The following is a 22239-nucleotide window of genomic DNA, read 5'->3' on the forward strand; positions in this document are numbered from 1 at the left end:
TAGACAAAGAGGTGATCCTATGGCTTATTATAATTTTGTAAAGGAAAGCAGTTTACCTTTACTGTGTACAGATAATAGGAGCTATGTTGCAGGAGTTATAGGTAGCAGTTAGGCAGGTAAGGTAAAGGACGCCTGGATGGCTAAGTCCAGTTGAATTCAACTATGGGGTGTGGCGCTCATCTCGCTTTCCGGCTGAGAGCCGGCGTTTGTCCACAGACAGCTTTCCGGGTCATATGGCCAGCAGGACTAAACTGCTTCTGGTGCAATGAGACACCGTGACGGAAACCAGAGCCCACAGAAATGCCGTTTACCTTCCTGCTGCAACGGTACCTATTTATCTACTTGTGCTGGTGTGCTTTCGAACTGCTAGGTTGGCAGGAGCTGGGAGAGAGCAACGGGAGCTCACTCCATTGCAGGGATTCAAACTGCCAACCTTATGATCGGCAAGCCCAAGAGGCTCAGTGGTTTAGACCACAACGCCACCTATGTCCCAAATTGGGCAATATGGTGCCTATTTTAGCAATGAAACCCTTGTAGGACAGGAGTGGGGAACCCTTTTGGCTCTGTAGGGTTGGGTCTTGCGGGCCAAATCTGACAAATGGGTGGAACTGACAACCTTCAGATCAACTGTCATATCACAATGATGTCAGCTGCAAGATGCTTTGAAGTCGGAAGGTGCTGCTAAAACAAATTTGTTTATTTTGCAGGAGATTCTAGGATTTGCAGATTTTGCAGGAGAATCAGGAAGAGGTTTACATGGAAACATGGCAAACAGAGCAACATTTAAGCCTCACTCATCAGTTGATGACCGGGAGTTAAATCCTACTGCTTTGGCTGTGCACACCTGGTCCCTGTAACCAACACAGGATTTAACCCTGCCTTCCTGTCTCATCAGCTGTCACCATGAGAAAAATGGCATAGCAGGGCTAATTGCGCACGCACGTGCACGCACACACGGCAGGCCAAGATCGGCTTGCAGACTGGAGCCCCCCCCCCCCATTGTAAGCCTAGAAAGATCTCAAACTAATACCACAAGCAGGTACAAAGCAGATGGCTGCGGTTTTTGGTTAGGACTCACGAGTTCCTTTAGACGTGACCAGAGTAATAAGGGGAAGTCTGCATGCCAGACGGCACACTGGTTTTGCGATAGCACTCTGTTGCAAAAGCATTTTTGCCTTTGATGTGGGGCTAAGGGGTACTACTATTGAGAAAGCAAAGGTCTAAAACCACACGGGGGCATGTGGAGTAACTGCAGCGTAGAATTTCGCAAAACTCCACAAAAATATTACAAGCTTTGAAATACTCGATATGCACTCCTGTCAAAGTGCACTCTTATTCACAATGGCATCACTCAAGTATTTCAATGTTATCAGAGGGGGGAAATTGCTGGAACCACTGATTTATTAAATCTGTTGCACTGTTTCTAGGGCACGGCCTCCGATTTTCATAGGTTGCTCCTGAAGCTTATCGGTGTGCCCCAGCTTTGAAATGCGAGATGAAGAATTCACTTAGAGCTGCTCTGCTATTCATGTAAGAGTGATTTCCAAGAATGCAAGGAACGAACAATGCCTGTTGTGAAATAAGGCAATGCACACACTCTCACTATACTGAACACTCCTTACAATTAAGGCCAAAGAGCTCTTAATAGATGGCATATATTGTGTCTGGAATTGAGGTATTATACAGTGGAACCTCAGTTTTCGAGCGCCTCAGAAGCTGAACGATTCAGAACCCAAACACCAAAAACCTGGAAATAATTGCTTCCATTTTTGAATGCACCTTGGAAGTCAAACAACTCCTGAGCCGTGTTTCTCCATTTTTTCAATGGATTTTGCTGACCGCCCATTGATCCTCGGTTTTCAAATGTTTCAGAAGTCGAATGGTCTTCTGGAATGGATTGCGTTTGAAAACTGAGGTTCCACTGTACCCCAAAATCAGAAGCTTAAAGAGGCAATGGTGAAAAGCACCCTTAGGCATGCATACGTAAAAGAAGGTGGTTTAAAATCTCTCATATTGCACTTCAGGTTATTCGTCTTTAATTACAAGGCAAATCAGTCACATAAACCCATTTTTCTTATGCTGGTTGTTTTCCAGATAGCAAGATGATCTCCAGCTGTATAAAAGGAATCAAGTTCTTGTGTGGAGGCGAGAGATTTGGATCTCCCTTAAAGCTCCTTGATCTTTTTGTCTGTGCTTTTAATATTGATGTCCAGAGTCTCCACCTTTGTGGTGAGGCGGTCCAGAATTTCATCCTGCTCATCGATTTCAGACTGTAGGCCAAGAGCGAGGTTTTTCAGGCGGCCCAGCCCAGAGGACATTTCATCTGCAAATGGACAGAGACAATGGAGCAGGGTTAAGAGCAAGGATACAGGGTAGGAAATATGTTTGGGAAGTCAATTCATAATAAAGTAGCTGCTCCAAGAATATTCTGAGCGAAGGAGCCAATAGTTAAAGAGGATGGTTGTTATTTTTCTGTGGCTTTGGAATAATAATCATTATTTATTATTTGTACCCCGCCCATCTGGCTGGGTTTACCATTCAGGCTGGGCTCTTGCAATTGTTAGCCTTTATAGTGTCACAGGACTATTTTTTGTACAAACTAACGCAGCTACCTCTGTAAATAATAAATTATGATTATGATTATATATACTGTGATTTTATTGGTGTTAGCCGCCCTGAGCCCGGCTCTGGCCGGGGTATAAATTTATTTTTATTCATATTATATTATTATTATTATTATTATTATTATTATTATTATTATTATTATTACCACCCCACCCATCTGGTACTCTGGGTGGTTCCCAACAGAATTAAAAGCACAGAACATCAAACATTAAAAACTCCCTAAACAGGGCTGCCTTCAGATGTCTTCTAAAAGTCAGATACAGTGGTGCCTCGCAAGACGAAAATAATCTGTTCCGCGAGGCTCTTCGTCTAGCGGTTTTTTCGTCTTGCGAAGCAACCCTATTAGCGGCTTAGCGCTATTAGCGGTTTAGCGGCTATTAAAGGCTTAGCGGCTAAAAGGCTATTAGCGGCTTAGCGGCTATTAAAGGTTTAGCGGCTTAGCGGCTAAAAGGCTATTAGCGGCTTAGCGGCTTAGAAAAAGGGGGGGGGGAGCAAAAAAAATCGCAAGACTCGCAAGACAGAAACGTCTTGCGAAGCAAGCCCATAGGGAAAATCGTCTTGGGAAGCGCATCGAAAAACGGAAAACCCTTTAGTCTAGCGGGGTTTTCGTCTTGCGAGGCATTCATCTTGCGGGGCACCACTGTAGTAGTTTATTTCCTTGACATCTCATAGGAGGGTGCCACTACCAAGAAGGCCCTCTGCCTGATTCCCTGCAACCTCACTTCTTGCAGGAAGGGAACTGGCAGAAGGCCCTTGGAGCTGGACCTCGGTGTCCGGGCTGAATGACGCGGGTGGAGACGCTCCTTCAGGTATACTGGGCTGAGGCCATTTAGGGGCTTAAAGGTCAGCACCAACACTTTGATTTGTGCTCAGAAACGTTAAGGTAAAGAGAGCACTGCTGCCTTCAAACATATTGCTATTTCTGATCCTCTTCCAGCTCACGACCACTGTCTTTTCGGAGCAGCAATTCGTAGTTAACCACATCCACTTAATTTTTGGCAGTCAAAAGTGCAACTTGTAGAATCTGATGAGAGCAGCTGCTATTGCGCATCCCTTAATTTCTGTACAGCAAAGGAGAGGAACCTTTGCTCCCCTGCCCCCCAATGTTGCTGAACTACAACTTCCATTTCCCCTGGCCATTGGCCATGCTTGCTGGGGATGATGGAAGTTGAAGTTCAGAAACAACTGGAGGGCCAAAAGTTCTTCTGCTCCCATTGTGCAGGAAACAGAGCCCTTGTTGGCAATTTTGCAGGAGGAAGCATTGCGAAGCAAAGCAACCTGTCTGCCCGCTGCCACCCTGCCATATCCTTTCACTACTCCAATTCCTTCTATACCCCCTGATTAATCAACAGAAGATAATTAATAACAGTCCTACATTCTTGTTATTCAAGTTGTTTGAAGACTTCTTATGTAGCAAGCCACTAACTGAATTATTATTTATTAAATATTAATGTTAATCATTTTTCCATCACCTCCTATTTCCATGAAATGAAAATTGAAAACAGGGACACATGCTTCTCTCTGCTTGGGAGAAAGCTCCAAAGGAACCAAAGAGATTCAATTTCAGGTAAAGAGCTGGGATTAAACATTACAAAGTTCAGGCTGTCACTACTCACCTAAGTTTTTATCGACTTTCTGATGGTAAGCTCGGAGGTGTTGATTCCTTGGGTAACTATCAGGTGGGAACGAAGACTCTGAACTGGTTCCAGTGGTACTATGCTCTGGCAAGGGGAAAAGGTGAGTTTTTAGACATTCGCCAAACACCAATTGATGGCTCCAGTTGTTTTTTTAAAAAAGAAAACTATTTTAATGTAGCATGTGTGCCTTATGGCAAGTATGGTTTTATTCTGAATTACTGGAACACATAATTACTAATTAGGAACGCGGGTGGCGCTGTGGGTAAAACCTCAGCGCCTAGGACTTGCCGATCGCATGGTCAGCGGTTCAAATCCCTGCAGCAGGGTGCGCTCCCGTTGCTCGGTCCCAGCGCCTGCCAACCTAGCAGTTCGAAAGCACCCCTGGGTGCAAGTAGATAAATAGGGACCGCTTTATAGCGGGAAGGTAAACGGCGTTCCGTGTGCTGCTCTGGTGCTGGTTCGCCGGAGCAGCTTCGTCACGCTTGCCACGTGACCCGGAAGTGTCTCCGGACAGCGCTGGCTCCCGGCCTCTAGAGTGAGATGAGCGCACAACCCTAGAGTCTGTCAAGACTGGCCCGTACGGGCAGGGGTACCTATACCTTTACCTTATAATTACTAATTAAAGGTGGTTTGCAATTGGAAGTAAACAACACAATGCTTTTCTTGCAGACCTGCCAAATCACTATTCCTGCTTCTGTAGCCTAGTTAAGAGGCAAATTTGTCTTCTATCAAGAACTGCCATACCAAAAACCCCTGAATGCCCAACTCCTCCAGGCCTGGCATGGCCCTTTAAACAAGTTTAAACAAACCTGAATTATCCAACTTTCGTAGGTTTGGATGACTCTCCTGGTACTTTGACTCCTGTTCTTTGCTCACGGAGATGGCTTCTTTCAATCTGGAGATAAGAGAAAAGACAGGTACCATTCCCAGTGTCCAAATAGACCTTACATTAAGGGCAATGGCTTTTAGGAAAACCATTTCCCTTTCTGCAGTCTTTTCACACCCACACGCATTCGCTGTTGTTTCCTCACCTTCCTGGCTCCTGATTAGTTCAGAATGAGTCTACAGGGTGGGAGGGAAACCATTTTCAAAAGAAACCTGGGGATGCACTGATCTTAAAAAATCCAAGGATGGAGCTGCCAGGAAAGCACAATGTTCAAAAGGCCTTGCTTCAAATACAGTGGTGCCTCGCAAGACGAAATTAATTCGTTCCGCGAGTTTTGTCGTCTTGCGATTTTTTTCGTCTTGCGAAGCACGGTGTCGGGAAAGTTTTGGAAAAGCTTCAAAAATCACCAAAGTCTTCAAAAACCTCAAAAAAGGCTACCACACCGCGTGCTATGAGTTGCTCCTCGAAGTCAAGTCGCAACTGTATCAACGGTGTTAGGAAAAAGGAAACAAACTTGCAAGATGTTTCTGTCTTGCGAAGCAAGTCCATAGGGAAAATCGTCTTGCGAAGCAACTCAAAAAACCAAAAACCCTTTCGTCTTGCGAGTTTTCCGTCTTGCGAGGCATTCGTCTTGTGAGGTACTACTGTACTGCATTTTGACGCCTTTTGCATCTTTCCTGACTTTGCTGAGAATGGTCCAAAGGTAAATGTAAGTACCACGTTCTGATGCGATTAAGGGAGAAGTTGCAATGTGATTTGAATCTTTCCTGGCCCCACTGAAGAAGAACGCTGGGATGAAACTGAAGTCCAAACTTCCACCTGCAACCTGGGCTCCCCCCCCCCCCCGCTCTCCGACTCCCAGATGTCACGATTTACACCTTTCCTAGCTGGGAAGAGAATTAGGGTTGCTTACTTGTTGCTTGCTTGGTATTCGGCAGCCCCGTTCTGCTCAATCTTGATCTCTTGCGGCTTGGCTTTGAAGTAATTCACAAAGCCGCCAAACACACTCTTAATGCTGTTGATGTGTCTCTGGCTTGTTTTCAGATCTTGATCCATCTTATCCACCATTCGTTCGCTGCGTTTCAGTACCTCGCCTTGCCGTGTGAGCTCCTACGGAAAACAAGAGGGTTTGTTTTTTTTATAAATCATTTTTATTGCTTTTCCAGTAAAAAAACATCCAATTAATATATCAAATCATAATCCAATTAAAATAAAAAACCAAAAACCAAAATAAACCACAAATTATAATCCAAATTATAATTATTGATTTTTTGGGGGCTCCCCATAGTCTGGACCTCTGAAGCATCTCTCCAAATCTCAGTCCTGCCTCTCCTCGTTGTTTCCATATTTTCCACATCCCGATTTTAACGCTTTAAAGATCTCTGTCCCTGGCTCTACGATTCTCAATCATGTCAGACATCATATATCCTTTCGTCCGTCGAATAAAAGCTTTATTTGTGTATACAGTGGTACCTCGGGTTACATACGCTTCAGGTTACATACGCTTCAGGTTACAGACTCCGCTAACCCTGAAATAGTACCTCAGGTAAGAACTTTGCTTCAGGATGAGAACAGAAATCGTGTGGCGGCAGCGGGAGGCCCCATTAGCTAAAGTGGTGCTTCAGGTTAAGAACAGACCTCCAGAACGAATTAAGTTCTTAACCCGAGGTACCACTGTATATATTTTTCCAACTGTCTTTTTACCAAGAGTTTTTAATGGGGCTGAAGAAAAGCGCCGCGAAATGTTTTAACTTCGCAAAGAACCGGGTTTCGAGAATTGCACTCCCTGGCTGTATTGCCACTCAAGAAGAACATGAGAAGAATCTGCTGGGTCAGGCCAATGGCCCATCCAGCCCAGCATCCCGTTCTTACTGTGGCCGACCAGCTGCCTGCAGGATGCTCTCAAGCAAGACCCGAGCCCAAGAGCCCTTTCCCTTCTTGAGGCTTCCAGCAACTGGGATTCAGAAGCATCACTGGCCTCTGACCATGGAAGCACACACAGCATAGCCAAAATGGCTAGTAGCCAATGATAGCCTTTGACTCTGTGAGTTTGTCTAATCCTCTTCAAAAGCCATCCAAGTTGGTGGGTATCACTGCCTCTTGTGGGAGTGAGTTCCACAGTTTAACTATGGAATCTCTCAAAGGACCTGTTGATGCCATTTTACCATTGTACTGTTGTGAGTGTATTAACTTATGGTCTCTGTGTGTGGTTTGGGAGCTGCAGGGTCAGGGGAAAAACAATGCTGTCCAGGGTTGCAAAAACTGCGGAGATAATAATTGGGTGCATTCTTCCCATCTTGGATCAAATCTACGCTTCCAGGTGTCATAAGAAAGCTGCAGAGATAGTGCAGGATAGTGCGCACCCCGGAAATGATCTCTTTCAGCTTCTGCCTTCTGGAAGAAGGTACAGGGTTATAAAGACTAGGACTAGCCGCCTGAGAAAGAGTTTCTATCCAAATGCGATTTTGGTTTTAAATGCAGTGTAAAGTAGTCTCTATGGGAATATATTGTATTTAATCATGGGGTATCAGAGTTTTTAGGGGGCTAACCAGGCTGGGATAGCAGGCTTGTGGGTTTTTAATGTCTGATGTAGATTTTTTCAATTTCGTTGTTCTGTATGGGACAATGACAATAAAGATTATCGTATCGTATCGTGCTGTGCGAATAAGTGCTTTCTTTTGTCTCACGCTAAGGCACAATTTAGCACAAGCTGGAACGAGCCCAAGCAAAACCCTTTCCCCTCCAGTATAGCTGGAATGAGTTCTTCACCACTAGTTCCCCTTACCCAGAAATCTGGACTGTCATGTTCTGAAAACCAGAGACCACTGATTTAAAACAAACTCCGATCCGTTTCAGAACAAAGTCGCTTCAAGCCATTAGTTTTGCTTGTTTAACTAACCAGAGTTTGTTTTGGACCATAATCTTTGGCTTGTAAGAAATGACAAGTCAAGACTCTGGGAAAGAGGGATTAAATGCTTGCGATGTACCTCCTTCTGACTATACGGGAGTTGATGGGGATCAGGAGAGTGATCCCAAGGGTTCACTTGGGCTTATTTCAGCTCATGTATGTGCACTAAACAAAAGTTTAGTACAATGTGGAAAAGAGGCCCTTTGGTTCACTAGATTTCTTCAGCAAGTTGCTGTGTAATGCTGTGGTGATGGTAATGAGAAATACAAAGTATTAATCCTTTCTATCTCCACAGTGGACGTGGGTGGCGCTGTGGATTAAACCACAGAGCCTAGGACTTGCCGATCAGAAGGTCGGCGGTTCGAATCCCCGCAACTGGGTGAGCTCCCGTTGTTTGGTCCCTGCTCCTGCCAACCTAGCAGTTCGAAAGCACGTCAAAGTGCAAGTAGATAAATAGGTACCGCTCCAGCGGGAAGGTAAACGGCGTTTCCATGCGCTGCTCTGGTTCGCCAGAAGCGTCTTAGTCCTGCTGGCCACATGACCCGGAAGCTGTACGCCGGCTCCCTCGGCCAATAAATCGAGATGAGCACCGCAGCCCCAGAGTCAGTCACGACTGGAACTAATGGTCAGGGGTCCCTTTACTTTTACCTCCTCAGTATTTTCTTGAATTCTGTTTCTACTATAACATTTATGCAGCAAGATTTGCTGAAGGCATGAGGAAGCTAAGATGTAAAGACTTTGTTGATACCTAATTAAAGCTCACCTGCCTACTGAACGGCATCTGCTCATTTCGTGATCTGCTCCTTTAGCATTTTTTATTTTTTTAAAAAACCACTACCTGGAATATTTGCTGGTCCAAGGTCCTACCTACAAGCGAAGAACAAAAGACTGCAGTCTCTCTGCCCAATTTCCTTTTCCCTCTAGTCTGATCACAAGACTCTTTCAGATAAGGTCTGATAATTTTCCCAGGGAGCAGGAAAGGCTCCTTTTGGCTTCAGCTTTTAGAAAACACCGCAGTTCAGTTAAAATTTAGCTTCTCTATAGACTAGGAAATGGGACGCGGGTGGCGCTGTGGGTAAAAGCCTCAGCGCCTAAGGCTTGCCGATCGAAAGGTCGGCGGTTCGAATCCCCGTGGCAGGGTGCGCTCCCGTTGTTCGGTCCCAGCGCCTGCCAACCTAGCAGTTCGAAAGCACCCCCGGGCGCAAGTAGATAAATAGGGACCGCTTACTAGCGGGAAGGTAAACAGTGTTTCCGTGTGTGGCTCTGGCTTGCCAGATGCAGCTTTGTCACACTGGCCACGTGACCTGGAAGTGTCTCCGGACAGCGCTGGCCCCCGGCCTCTTAAGTGAGATGGGCGCACAACCCTAGAGTCTGTCAAGACTGGTCCGTACGGGCAGGGGTACCTTTACCTTTATAGACTAGGAAAAACAATAACTTGGGTAGATTTCAACCTTGATTATTATTAAAAAATATCTTTATGAGCTTGTTTCAATTTTTCATCTTCCAGTTTATCACACACTCTGGGGTACAATTATTTGAAGGAAATGGACTAAGCATACAATTTCATTTGCAGCGCACTTGAAGAAATCAACACCCACGGTTGGAGAGGACAGAACCAGCACTTGTTCCTAGTACTTTCATAAGTTCAAAACACTTCACATCCAGCATCTTCTTGTAATATTCCTAACAACAATGCAAGCCAGGCCACTACTGTCCCCATATTGCAGATGGGGAGGCTGAAGCCAGCAGTGCCTTGCCTCAGTCCACCTGGAAAGATTGGAACCAGGGACGTCCCAATTCAGCGTCTCTTGGACTTTGGTTTAAATATGTATATCAGGCATGTCCAAGTCCCAAGAGACTGTGATCTACTACCAGTATAAAAAACTGGCAGTGATCTACCCAAGGTGGCAACTAACTGGGGGGAGATTTGCCTAGAGTGTTGAGTTTTTTTTTGGGGGGGGGAGCAAAGGTAGAGGAGCCGCTTTTCCATGATCACTTTCTCTCATCCCGCAATCTACCTGGGGCACCCCAGCAACCTACCGGTAGATCACGATCTACCCGTTGGCCATCCCTGATGTATATGAATGGAATAATTTGAACGCAGAGTTAAGCACTTGTATGGCTGGAGCACCAAGGACCTACAAATAAGCTTATTAGGATAAAAGGCAGCACAAGATTGCCCCAGCCATACCAATAAAAATTGAAGAACAGCTCATAACTGCTAGTCTTTTGGTTTACTGTATTTATTTTTTTAAAAAAACAGCCTCACTTCTAGAAAGACATTCCAGGAGGCCTTACATTAGTGGTTCTGCCGACCAAAGATGCCTAGCAGTGATTCAAGTCTAGGCTTCATAATTAAAGGAAATGATTCATAGGAAAGACTATGTAGTCAGGTGTATGCAGAAAGTGGCTGAAGTAGGCCTGCCCTCCTTTCTAGCCACTGGCTTAGAAAGTAAGCACATTAACAAATGATAGGTCCAATGTACATCTTCAAGACACCATGGTCTGAGACAAAGACAAAGTCCATCTCCTTGAGAGAGATGTCCTTTTACAGCTGCTCAATTCCACCCGCCCACAATAATCATTTCCCAACAAAAGTTCTTACGTGGATGTACTGCCATGTCTTCAATGAAACCAAGATACAGTGGTACCTCGGGTTAAGTACTTAATTCGTTCCGGAGGTCCATACTTAACCTGAAACTGTTCTTAACTGAAGCATCACTTTAGCTAATGGGGCCTCCTGCTGCTGCTGCGCCGCTGGAGCACGATTTGTGTTCTCATCCTGAAGCAAAGTTCTTAACCTGAAGCACTATTTCTGGGTTAGCAGAGTCTGTAACCTGAAGCATATGTAACCTGAAGCGTATGTAACCCGAGGTACCACTGTATAAACCAGGCTTCCTCAACCTCGGCCCTCCAGATGTTTTGAGACTACAATTCCCATCATCCCTGGTCACTGGTCCTGCTAGCTAGGGATCATGGGAGTTGTAGGCCAAAAAACATCTGGAGGGCTGAGGTTGAGGAAGCTTGATACAAAGGCATATGGTGCACAGAACCAAAGACTTCAGATGCTGTAACTGGCATGAGCTGGGCCCATATACTTTGAAATAATGTTGGAAAAGTTGGTTGGAAAGAACGTTGGAAATAAATGTGTGGACCAGGAGTTGGCAAATTTTTTTAGCCGCGGGTCAGTCCACTGTCCCTCAGACCTGGTGGCGGGCTGCAGAAGTGGCACCGGGGGGGGGGGGGCTGGAAGAAGAGGCAAGGGGGGCAATTAGTCGCCCTCCCCACCCCCAGCCAGTGCTTAACTTCCCTGGGGCTGCTGCTACCACCATCGCTGCCACCGCTGCTGCTTCTCATGGGTAGGCAGAGGGAGCTCGTCCACTCCGCTCTCTGGCCCACAGGAGCACTAGGGTGGTGGTGGCAGAGGGAAGATGAGCGGCGCGAAAGGGCTGGCTCCAGAGAGAGGCTGCTTAAAATGGAACTCAGCCAGCTCCCTTCCTCTTTTAGGCAGGGCGGGGAGAAGCCAGGAGGAGGGAGGGAGGAGGCGCCGCCATGGTGTGTGTGAGGGAGAGAAAATGGAATGGCGCAGGGGAAAAAATGGCACAGCCCGAACAAATAGAACCCCCACGCTGATTCACGGGCCAGATCCTGAAGGCAATTGGGCCTGATCCAGCCCGCGGACCTTAGTTTGCCAACCCCTGGTGTGGACAGACTCTGAAAGTCTGCCATTTCTGAAAGGGCATTTGAGTCCAGTCATACCTCGGGTTACAGGTGCTTTGGCTTACGTGATTTCGGGTTGCGCACCGCGCCAAACCTGAAAATACCGGAACGGGTTACTTCCGGGTTTCGGCACTTGCGCATGTGCAGAAGCACTAAATCGCACTTTACGCATGTGCACAAGTGCCGAATAGCGACCTGCGCATGCGCAGACGCACAGGTCGCGGACGCTGCAGGTTGCAAACATGCCTCCCGCACGGATCACGTTCGCAACCCGAGCGCCCACTGTATGTACTCAAAATCACCATGCAGCTTTTATCCGTAATGAAGCATCCCAGATTTTTTTGTCAGTTCTCAGACTCTGATCCTAAACACTTGGATGTAAACTGCACTGAAATCAATCCACTTACTTCCAAATAACACACACAAGTTGACAATATTATAGGAAAAAATACTGAAGTTCTTTTATCAAATATACTCCCCATAAACTGCAGCAAGGTCAATCTTAAGATTCTTGCTTACCTCTGATGCAGCTATGCCAATATGCTCAGACTCATAAATGAGGGAGACAGCGCGGTTGCTGCTGTCCACAGTGGCCTGGGACCGCCTCAGGACTTCTTGCTGCAGGTACCTCTGTCTATCTGCCCCTTCCCTAGGGGGCTCATTACTTTCATTCCACTTGACTGGCTTTAAGTCTTCATCCTCGTCTTCGTCAAAAGGATTGTAGCTTTTTGAGTAAGCCGACATAATTGCAGCTCAGAGTTTGGTTCTTTTCTATGCGTGAATGTAGACAAAAGGCAGACTAGAACAAAACCAGACCGATGTTTTTCAGACCCAGATCGATGCCTTCATGCCAGAGATCGCCAGCAACGACGGGATGGAAAGCCTGATTCTGTGAAAAGAAGTGAGTAAATTTAAACACAGATTGAAACGATTTGACAGAACACATACCTATACCGTGGTACCTCAGGTTACATACGCTTCAGGTTACAGACTCCGCTAACCCAGAAATAGTGTTTCAGGTTAAGAACTTTGCTTCAGGATGAGAACAGAAATCAGGCTCTGGCGGCGCGGAACGAATTAAGTACTTAACCTGAGGTACCACTGTATAGGAACAACTGACAGCTCCTCCTCCAGCTCAAAGCTATTAAAATATATTTTTGCTCCACTTTCCTCCAAACTCTGACAGGTCGTGCTATTCAGATTAGTGTGCCAGAGGCTTGGTAGAGGAAAGGGCAAGTCAATGATCCAGTCAGGAAATAGCAAGCTGCTCCAGATGACCCAAAATGGGTGGAACCAAGCCACATTCTTGTCTTCTTCCGTACCATGTGGCTCAACTCATTTGTTTCAAACATCTCAAACTGCCTGCTTTGCCAGTGTATTTTCACAGCTAGAGTACCTGCCTTTCAACAGTAGTGTTTCAGCAACACGCACTGTATATTTTGATCCATGGAAGCAAGAACTAATATGTGGATGTGGGAGAAGCTCAGATCTTATCAGCTTTCGATTTATACCAATCCTATGGTATACCTTTGCCTCATCTTTCCGTTTAAACCACTTCCAATGCTACGAAGCGGCCACCTTTCAAAACTCGATGCATCCTTGCTTTAAGCTGGTTGAAAAACAGAGGAGGTTGCGGTAATCGTGGATCAAACTATCCTCAAGAAGACACTATTAGAGAATTCAGCTGTGCTGCAAGTTCTGCCACTAAGACAAATAGCTTCTCGTTCTGGCTATACTGTCAACACACTCCTTTTGCAAACCCTAGAAACTTTACTGGAGGTGTTTTTGGTGGGGGATCCTTATCAGCACGGTAAGTTTAAAATGCAAGATCACCCCCTGGCCTAATCTCAGAGCTTGATTAACTGTTCCTTGTCTCAGGACAACCTGAGTCACTGCATTGTGCCAGCCCCTCCTGATCAGATCAAATAGCATTTTGAAGGCCTATATTGCTCACATCTCTCAACAAAGACTGGTCACTGCAGCCTTAAGGGAGGCACTCTGAAGTCTGCCCCATCATGACCACCTGAACATTACCTTTAGCAATGCTTTACTTACTATGTGGGATTTCCTGCCTGTGGGTGCCTAATATTAGGTGAGTGGTTCTCAAAGGGTGTGTCAGGAGAGGATGGCAAGTATGGTGGGCAGATTCAAGGACATTTAAACATACAGTGGTTAAGAAATTAATTCGTTTTGGAGGTCTGTTCTTAACCTGAAGCACCACTTTAGCTAATGGGGCCTTCCGCCGCCACACGATTTCTGTTCTCATCCTGAAGCAAAGTTCTTAACCCGAGGTACTATTTCTGGGTTAGTGGAGTCTGTAACCTGAAGCGTATGCAACCCAAGGTACCACTGTATCAGTGTAGTATAGTACAATTGTACCTTGGTTTTCGAACAGCTTAGTTCTTGAACGTTTTGGCTCCCGAATGCCGCAAACCCGGAAGTGAGTATTCTGGGTTGTGAACTATTTTTGGAAGCTGAACATCCCACGGGGCTTCCACAGCTTCCTGCAGCCAATCAGAAGCTGCACTTTGGTTTCTGAACGTTTTGGAAGTAGAACGGACATCCGGAAGAGATTCCGTTCGACTTCTAAGGTACAACTGTGTATATTTGTTTCCAGAATATGGATATCTTTTCAAAATGAGAGAAAGAGCATCAAGCGATATGGAGGACAACCCTAGTTGTGATCCAGAATTACCATTTGAACAGTGCTAGAGAAGACTAATTGAAAGCTGTATTTTAGATATCCAATGACTTCCCCTCTTCTCCTTCCATGGTTCATTTTACGTATCATACTTTCCTGCACATTTTACTATAACTATTCAAATCAATTTTCCACTTTTACATTTGTCAAAAATTATTTACTTTCGAAGTTATCTTAGTGCTGCCAGCATTTTCAGCTGTATAGTTATTTTTCCATATACTGTATTTTTCGCCCCATAGGACGCACCTGTTTTTTTTGGGGGGGGGAAATAAAGAAAAAAAAATTCTTTCCCCCCAGGCGTGGGGCTGGCGCGGGGGAAGCCCGAGCTTCCCCCGACCCCAGAACAGGCTGCCGCCCCAAGCATGAGAGCCCGGCGGGACCTCCCGCCGGGCGCGCGAGGCTTGCGGACATCTGCCCGAAGCAGGGGGCGGGCTCCGCAGCTTGCCCCGTGCTTCGGGCTGCAGCCCGCAAGCCTTGCGCGCCCGGCGGGACCTCCCGCTGGGCGCGCGAGGCTTGCGCAGAGCTTCCTGAAGCCTGGAGAGAGAGAGGGAGTCAGTGCGCACCGACGCCTCTCGCTCTCCAGGCTTCAGCGAAAGCCTGCATTCACCCCATAGGACGCACACACATTTCCCCTTCATTTTTGGAGGGGAAAAAGTGTGTCCTATATAGGGCGAAAAATAGGGTACTGTATTCAACACATGTTTTCCGCACTTCTTTAAATATATGTTCTTTTTGCTCTTTTATCCTATGTGTTAAATCTGCAAGTTCTTCATATTCTGTCAACTTAAGTTGCCAATCCTCTTTAGTTGGGACCTCGCTCACTTTCCATTTTGGGGCTAACACAACACGGGTCGCAGTTGTTGCATATATAAACAATCTTTTCTGACACCTAGGAATTTCTGTCTGGGTTCAAGATGAGCAGGTGACAGCAAAGGTTGCAAGGTTTCTGGCTGGGGCGATCAGAATAAGATCCACTATTTGACTATTGATTCAAAACCCTAAAATGTATTTTATACAGAGTGGTACCTTGGGTTACATACGCTTCAGGTTACATATGCTTCAGGTTACAGACTCTGCTAACCCAGAAATAGTACCTCGGGTTAAGAACTTTGCTTCAGGATTAGAACAGAAATCGTGCTCCGGCGGCGCAGCAGGCCCCATTAGCTAAAGTGGTGCTTCAGGTTAAGAACAGTTTCAGGTTAAGAATGGACCTCTGGCACGAATTAAGTACTTAACCCGAGGTACCACTGTAATTGACTTTCTGTTTCTATTCTTTGTATATCGTACTGTTGTTTTATTGCTATGGCCGATAGCTGATGCAAATAAAGATTCATTCATTCTGTCTGGGTTATTCCCAACAGAAAAGGGTTTTTGGGGGAAAGTAGTTTTAAATATTTTTTCCAATTCATTATAAATCATTTCCTAATATAAGGTAAAGGTAAAGGTACCCCTGCCCGTACGGGCCAGTCTTGACAGGCTCTAGGGTTGTGCGCCCATCTCACTCAAGAGGCCGGGGGCCAGCGCTGTCCGGAGACACTTCCGGGTCACGTGGCCAGCGTGACATCGCTGCTCTGGCGAGCCAGAGCCGCACACGGAAACGCCGTTTACCTTCCCGCTAGTAAGCGGTCCCTATTTATCTACTTACACCCGGGGGTGCTTTCGAACTGCTAGGTTGGCAGACGCTGGGACTGAGCAACGGGAGCACACCCCGCCACGGGGATTTGAACTGCCGACCTTTCGATCGGCAAGCCCTAGGCACTGAGGCTTTTACCCACAGCGCCACCCGCGTCCCTACATTTCCTAATATACTTTTACCTTTTTACATGTCCACCACATGTGAAAAAAGTTTCCCTCTGCTTCTTTACACTTCCAACACGTTTTATACTTTCTGGATGTTTCATGATCATGTCAGGCTTCCTCCCCCCCTTTGGCTGTGCATCAGCAGAAAAAAGCAATTTAAGTTTACCAGTTTAAGAGTTCTTAATGATCAGAGCAAAAGAACAAAGCAACCCTCCTTGGAACGAAGGTGCTCCCAATTAAGCTTCCCTCTTACTTCCCCCTGAGTCATTTGCTTCACTTCCCCCTTCTTGAATCCTGCAGCCACTGAGCCTTCTCCTTGCCCTTGGAGATAAAGGCTGGACGCTTTCTAGCAAAGGGGAGTCAGTTCTCTCAACCTCTTCCTGTTCTGCTTCTCCTAGTTGTTCCCCGCTCAGCTCTGCCCAGCTGTTGTTTTCGAACTATGCCCCTCTGCAAACCAATTCTCTAAATCTATGCTACTCCACTGTTCCTAGGCAGCTTCAGGATCCTGGTCAGGAGCAGGAAGTGTGTGTGTGTGTGTGGGGGGGGTTCCCACCATTCCTCATCAGAGCTGTAATCCTCAGTCTGGTCTCTAACATATTATAAAGTACGTAGCTGTGTTCCACGTTATATATAAATCAAGCACTACTAGGAATTATTTCCTTTTGTTATGCAGCATATTTTTTATCAATAAATTTTTTGGTGTGGCATGAGCAAATTTTTACAGTGGTACCTCGGGTTACATACGCTTCAGGTTACAGACTCTGCTAACCCAGAAATAGTACCTCGGGTTAAGAACTTTGCTTTAGGATGAGAACGGAAATCGTGCTCCGGCAGCGCAGCAGCAGCAGGAGGCCCCATTAACTAAAGTGGTGCTTCAGGTTAAGAACAGTTTCAGGTTAAGAACAGACCTCCGGAACGAATTAGGTATTTAACCCGAGGTACCACTGTATTCTGAAAGTGTGTCCCAGAGAAAAAAGTTTGAGAACTGTTGTTTTAGGTCCTTGCTAAAGACTTCTCTGTTGAACAGCCTTTTCCTGCCCTGTGGTCCAGGCAATGTGCTTGCATTCCTGAAGCAGGCTTACCCAAATATACTAGCTTTAGGATCTGATCATATGATACAGGGCACTAGGACAAAAGCATCACATAAGCTAAGAAAAGGCTGTCTGAGCAATAATAAACTAAGACACCAAGGATGTGTACAGGGTGATCCTTATCATGTGCACTTGGAAGCAAGCCCACACAGAGCAATGAGACTCATGCTTTTGTCAACTGGTAGTTGCCAAATTCTTTGGGACTTACTTTGCAGGAAGTGTAAGTAACAATGCAAAGTATGCTCCTGGGCCCAGCTCCAAGTGCTAATTTTGGCACTTTTGGCACTTCACAGCTAAGAATCAAGGTAGTTAAATGATCAATTAGCTCCATATGTACCTGCTCAGATCTTAAGTCTTCTGCAAGGTGCCCCTACCAGGTGAGGTGTGGCAGGAGAATACGGAAGAAAGGGCCTTTTTAGTAGTGGCATCCCAGCTATGAAATGCTCCCCTCCGAGAGGTTCACTTGGTGCCCACCTTGACGTCATTCCAGCACCAGGCACAGGCATTTAAAATCTGTTTCAGTGTTAAATTTCATTTTTATCAAGGCTACTGTGGTTATGCTTTTTATAAAGTTTGATTAACTTATTTTAGGCTTTTGAGATTTGCATTTATTTTTGTTAAAAGCTACCCTGAGAACATAGCCATGGGATGGCACCATGCCAACATTTTTAAATAAACAAATTAAAAATAAATACTACCCACAGACCTAGGTCAGGTGTTGGGCTAGCAGCACCCCTAACTTTGGGTTTAAAAATACAATAAAAAATAAGCCACTTTGAGGACTATTTTGGATCAAACAGCAGGATAAAAATAAAACAGTATGCCAGTGGAATCACCATCATGAACCTAATTACTCATCACCACTAGTTTAGTACCATCAACAAAAATACGCACCATACAATTCAACATAATCTTAAGTACTGAGCAAAATACAAAGCAAAGTATAACTGGAGGGCAAAGGGATAGAGGGTTTTTTAAAGCAATCTGATGAAAGACTATCCCCCACCTGTTTCGAAAGGGGAACCTGTGGCCCTCCAGATGTTGCTGAGCAACAGTTCACATCCTCCCTGGCCCTTGGCCATGTTGGCTGAGACAGATGGGTGTAGGGAACTGAAAAGCATCCAAAGAGCACCAGCTTGCCAATCCATGGCATAGAACAGGGTGTCCCAAACTTAGGTTGTCTCCAGCTGTTTTGTTTTTGGACTACAATACCAATACCAGATTGCTTTTAAAAAGTCTCCATCCCTTTGCCCTCCAGTTATACTTTGTATTTTGTTCAGTACAGTGTTTGGTGTGCATGTTTTTGTTAATGGCAATAAACCTGTGGTGATGAGTAATTAGGTTTGTGACGAGTAATTCCATTGGTGTACTATTTTATTCCTGTCCTGTTTGATCGAAAATAGTCCTCAAAGCAGCGCGCATATATACACACGCACACATATACCGTATATCATCTATTTATCTATCTCATATATACATATATCTATCTATATACGTTTTTTATTTATATATATTTATTTATATAAAGGTAAAGGTAAAGGTACCCCTGCCCGTACGGGCCAGTCTTGACAGACTCTAGGGTTGTGCGCCCATCTCACTCTATATAATATAATAGAGTCTGTAAATAAATTACACACACACACACACAGAGTATATCATATTTCAGGAGTCAGCAAACATTTTCAGCATGGGGCTGGTCCACTGTCCCTCAGACCTTGTGAGGGGCCGGACTATATTTTGAAAAAGAAAAAAAAAATGAATTCCTATGCCCCACAAATAACCCAGAGATGCATTTGAAATAAAAGCACACATTCTACTCATATAAAAACACCAGGCAGGCCCCACAAATAACCCAGAGATGCATTTTAAATAAAAGGACACATTCTACTCATGTAAAAACATGCTGATTCCCGGACGATCCATGGGCCGGATAGAGAAGGAGATTGGGCCGGATCCAGCCCCCGGGCCTTAGTTTGCCCACCCATGACATATCATATATAAACCTCAACATGAGGCCTGCTGCTAGCCCAACACCTGGCATAGCTCTGTAGGTAGTATTTTTCAATTTGTTTATTTATAAATGTTGGTCCCATAGCTACGTCCTCGGGGTAGCTTTTAAACAAAAACAAGTGCAAATTTAAAATAAGTCAATCAAACATTTTTTTTTAAAATAGCACCCCTGATCCCTGGTGCTGCTAAGCTTGGGATGATGGGAGCATAGCTGTCAACTTTCAGATTTGAAAATAAGGGACCAGCAGCCTCACCTGTCCCGGGGGCAGTCTACGGGATAATAATAATAATAATAATAATAATAATAATAATTTATTATTTGTACCCCGCCCATCTGGCTGGGTTTCCGCAGCCACTCTGGGCGGCTTCCAACAAAGATGAAAGATACACTAAAAGGTAACATATTAAAAACTTCCCTGAACAATCCGGGATAGCAGCGGGAAACGGCACTGGAATAAGGGAATATCCCGCAAAAAGTGAGCTCACCCAAGGAGCCACCTTAACTCTCAGCCCAACCTACCCGGCAATGCTGTTGGGAGGACAAAGCGACTCGCAAGCCTACCTGGCAGGTTTGTTGTTGTGAGGATGAGAAAACACGGGGAGGCGTGTGAACACTATGAATGCTTTCTTTTGCTCCTTGGGGGCGGGGCGGGGTATAAACCTGGTTAATAAAATGTCAATAGTTCATCTTAAGGAGGGGGGGGGGAGAGAGAAAAAGCTGCTTTCTGTTAGCCCCTTTCCCCGGCACTCACTCACTCACCCACCAGCAGCGGCGCCCCCCGCTCTTCGCCTTCTCGCTTCCCGTCACGAGCCGAGTCAGCTTCCTCTCCTTCTTTCCTCAGGCAGGTCAGGCGGGCCAAACCACTTCTCCACCTAAGGCGGGGGGGGGGGCGTGGAGAGAGAAAGAAGAAAATGGGAGGGGCGGAGAGAAAGGGAGGAAACGAAACAAGATGGACGCGGTCGGACTGTACCAACCACCGCTTTGAGAGAGGGGGTTTTTTTTTGAAAGAAAATAACACAAAATAGTAATTTCAAGGCTTTTTGATCCTCGGGAAGAACAGCTCACGGTGGGCTTGAAGCAGACGTTGGATTTGGTGAAAGGAGAAGTGGTCAACACGCTTTGGGCACATAAACACAGTCTAGCCTGAGAGAGTTAGTTGGTTGAGTCTCTGTCTTTTTTTTTAAGGTCGGGATTCCAGGAATGAAGCCGCTGCGGGCGCCGCCATGTTTGTCACGTGCCGTAGACATACACGCCTTGCTTTTAGACTTTAATAAGAGGGGTGGTGGATGGTGATGGGAAAACGAATTATCTGTGGGATGGAGTGTAGGTATGTTTGAACATTTTTAAGGATTGTACGAAATGTATGTTTGTATATTTGCAGTTACAGATCTGAAGAAGTGTGCATGCACACGAAAGCTCATACCAAGAACTAACTTAGTTGGTCTTTAAGGTGCTACTGGAAGGATTTTTTTTTTGTTTTGTATATTTGCAATATGTGTATATTAATGCTGAGTTATTTTAACAATAAAAACTTTTCAAAAAATAAAAAATAGACTTTTATAAGTGGATCGGCACGATCTCCGGTCCTTTCGATGGGAAGGTGTTGGATCCAGACTTGCCCATACTTTAGAGTAGGCTCACTGAAATAAAAGCATTTTAAGGATTTTTATTTTAAGGGGGTATACGCAAAATCTGATTTAGAATTCCCCTGACAAATTGAATTCAGTGCTGCAGCTGAGCAGACGTGGTTAGGGTCGGGCTGTAAAGTACCGGCAACTCTAACAAACATAGCTGTCAACTTTTCCCTTTTCTTGCGAGGAATCCTATTCGGAATAAGGGAATTTCCCTTTAAAAAAGGGAAAAGTTGACAACTATACTATCAAATTTCTTACGGCATTGGCTACAACAATCCATGTTTTGGGCAGCCAACGAAAGTTTATGGCGTAATAAATTGGTTGCATCTTTGCTGGGTCTGCTTATGGGCCATTGTAATAGTTTTGCTGTAATGTATTTTTCTCTCCCTTTTTTACAATTATGTTGCATGCCTTTGGCTCTTAATTTCTTTTGTAACTCGAGGACTCCTTTGAGGTGAGCGACTCATAAGTCAAATAAATAATATTTATAATTAAGAACTGAAGGTGCCACAACACTCTTCGTTCTTTCTGCAACAGACCACTCCTCCTAATGCGAAGTACTGAGCAGCTTCCACAGTCTCTGAGTCCCCAGATACTACAGCTCCCATCAGCCTTAACCATTGGACTAAACTGGATGGGGCTGAGGTCCATGAACAGGCACATTATGGTAAAAGAAACACAACCCTGCTCATATTATGTTAAGTACTGAAGTATTTATATTTATTTGTTATTTATTTCATAAAAATTACACACCGCTTGGTTGTAAAAAACACAGCAACCTCAAAGCGGCTTACAAAAAGATAAAACCATAAGATCAGGGGGGAGGGAATGCAGGATACCTTAAAACATACCATGCTAGAACAGATTAAAATTCACATCACCATTTCTAAACAGAAAACACGCCAAAAGTCGCTCGCTTTTCCATCTAGCTATTTATTTATTTAAACAAACCACAAGTTCAGCTTCGTGCGCTACTCTACCCTCTCCGCCTCTCTATGTGCATAGTATATTACTGGACCTCGGGAGCAGCCCACGTAGCGCCTCCTATTCCTCACCCCCAGCAGCTGCTGAACTACAACTCCCATCAGCCCCATCCAGCACAGCCCTCGCCAAAGGAGGAAGAAAGGCAACAGAGGCTGCTGGGAGGTGTAGTTCAGCCGGGGCTGGTTCGCGATGTCCGACGCCGTTCTCGCGAGACGTCCGACGCGAAGCCGGGCTGCCGGCTG

The 22239-nt window shown here is 45.4% G+C and overlaps 1 protein-coding gene across 4 annotated transcripts; it reads right to left on the reverse strand.

Annotated features, from left to right (window-relative positions):
* Positions 1 to 676: 676 nt before the first annotated feature.
* Positions 677 to 20288, reverse strand: SNAP29 (synaptosome associated protein 29). Of its 4 annotated transcripts, XM_077920253.1 has the most exons (7): positions 20139 to 20259; positions 19941 to 20039; positions 12296 to 12665; positions 6062 to 6258; positions 5072 to 5157; positions 4242 to 4346; positions 677 to 2323 (listed from the first exon to the last, which is right to left on the reverse strand). In XM_077920253.1, exons 3-7 carry the CDS (start codon positions 12518 to 12520, stop codon positions 2166 to 2168), a joined length of 771 nt encoding a protein of 256 aa, XP_077776379.1. In that variant the 5' UTR covers positions 12521 to 12665; positions 19941 to 20039; positions 20139 to 20259; the 3' UTR covers positions 677 to 2165. The 4 variants fall into 4 exon arrangements, with proteins under 4 accessions (XP_077776379.1, XP_028566421.2, XP_028566422.2 ...); XM_028710588.2 differs by lacking the exon at positions 19941 to 20039 and having other exon boundaries at positions 20139 to 20288; XM_028710589.2 differs by lacking the exon at positions 19941 to 20039 and having other exon boundaries at positions 20143 to 20276.
* Positions 20289 to 22239: the final 1951 nt, after the last annotated feature.

The sequence above is a fragment of the Podarcis muralis genome, chromosome 16 (assembly GCF_964188315.1).
Source record: "Podarcis muralis chromosome 16, rPodMur119.hap1.1, whole genome shotgun sequence".
Taxonomy (NCBI): domain Eukaryota; kingdom Metazoa; phylum Chordata; class Lepidosauria; order Squamata; family Lacertidae; genus Podarcis; species Podarcis muralis.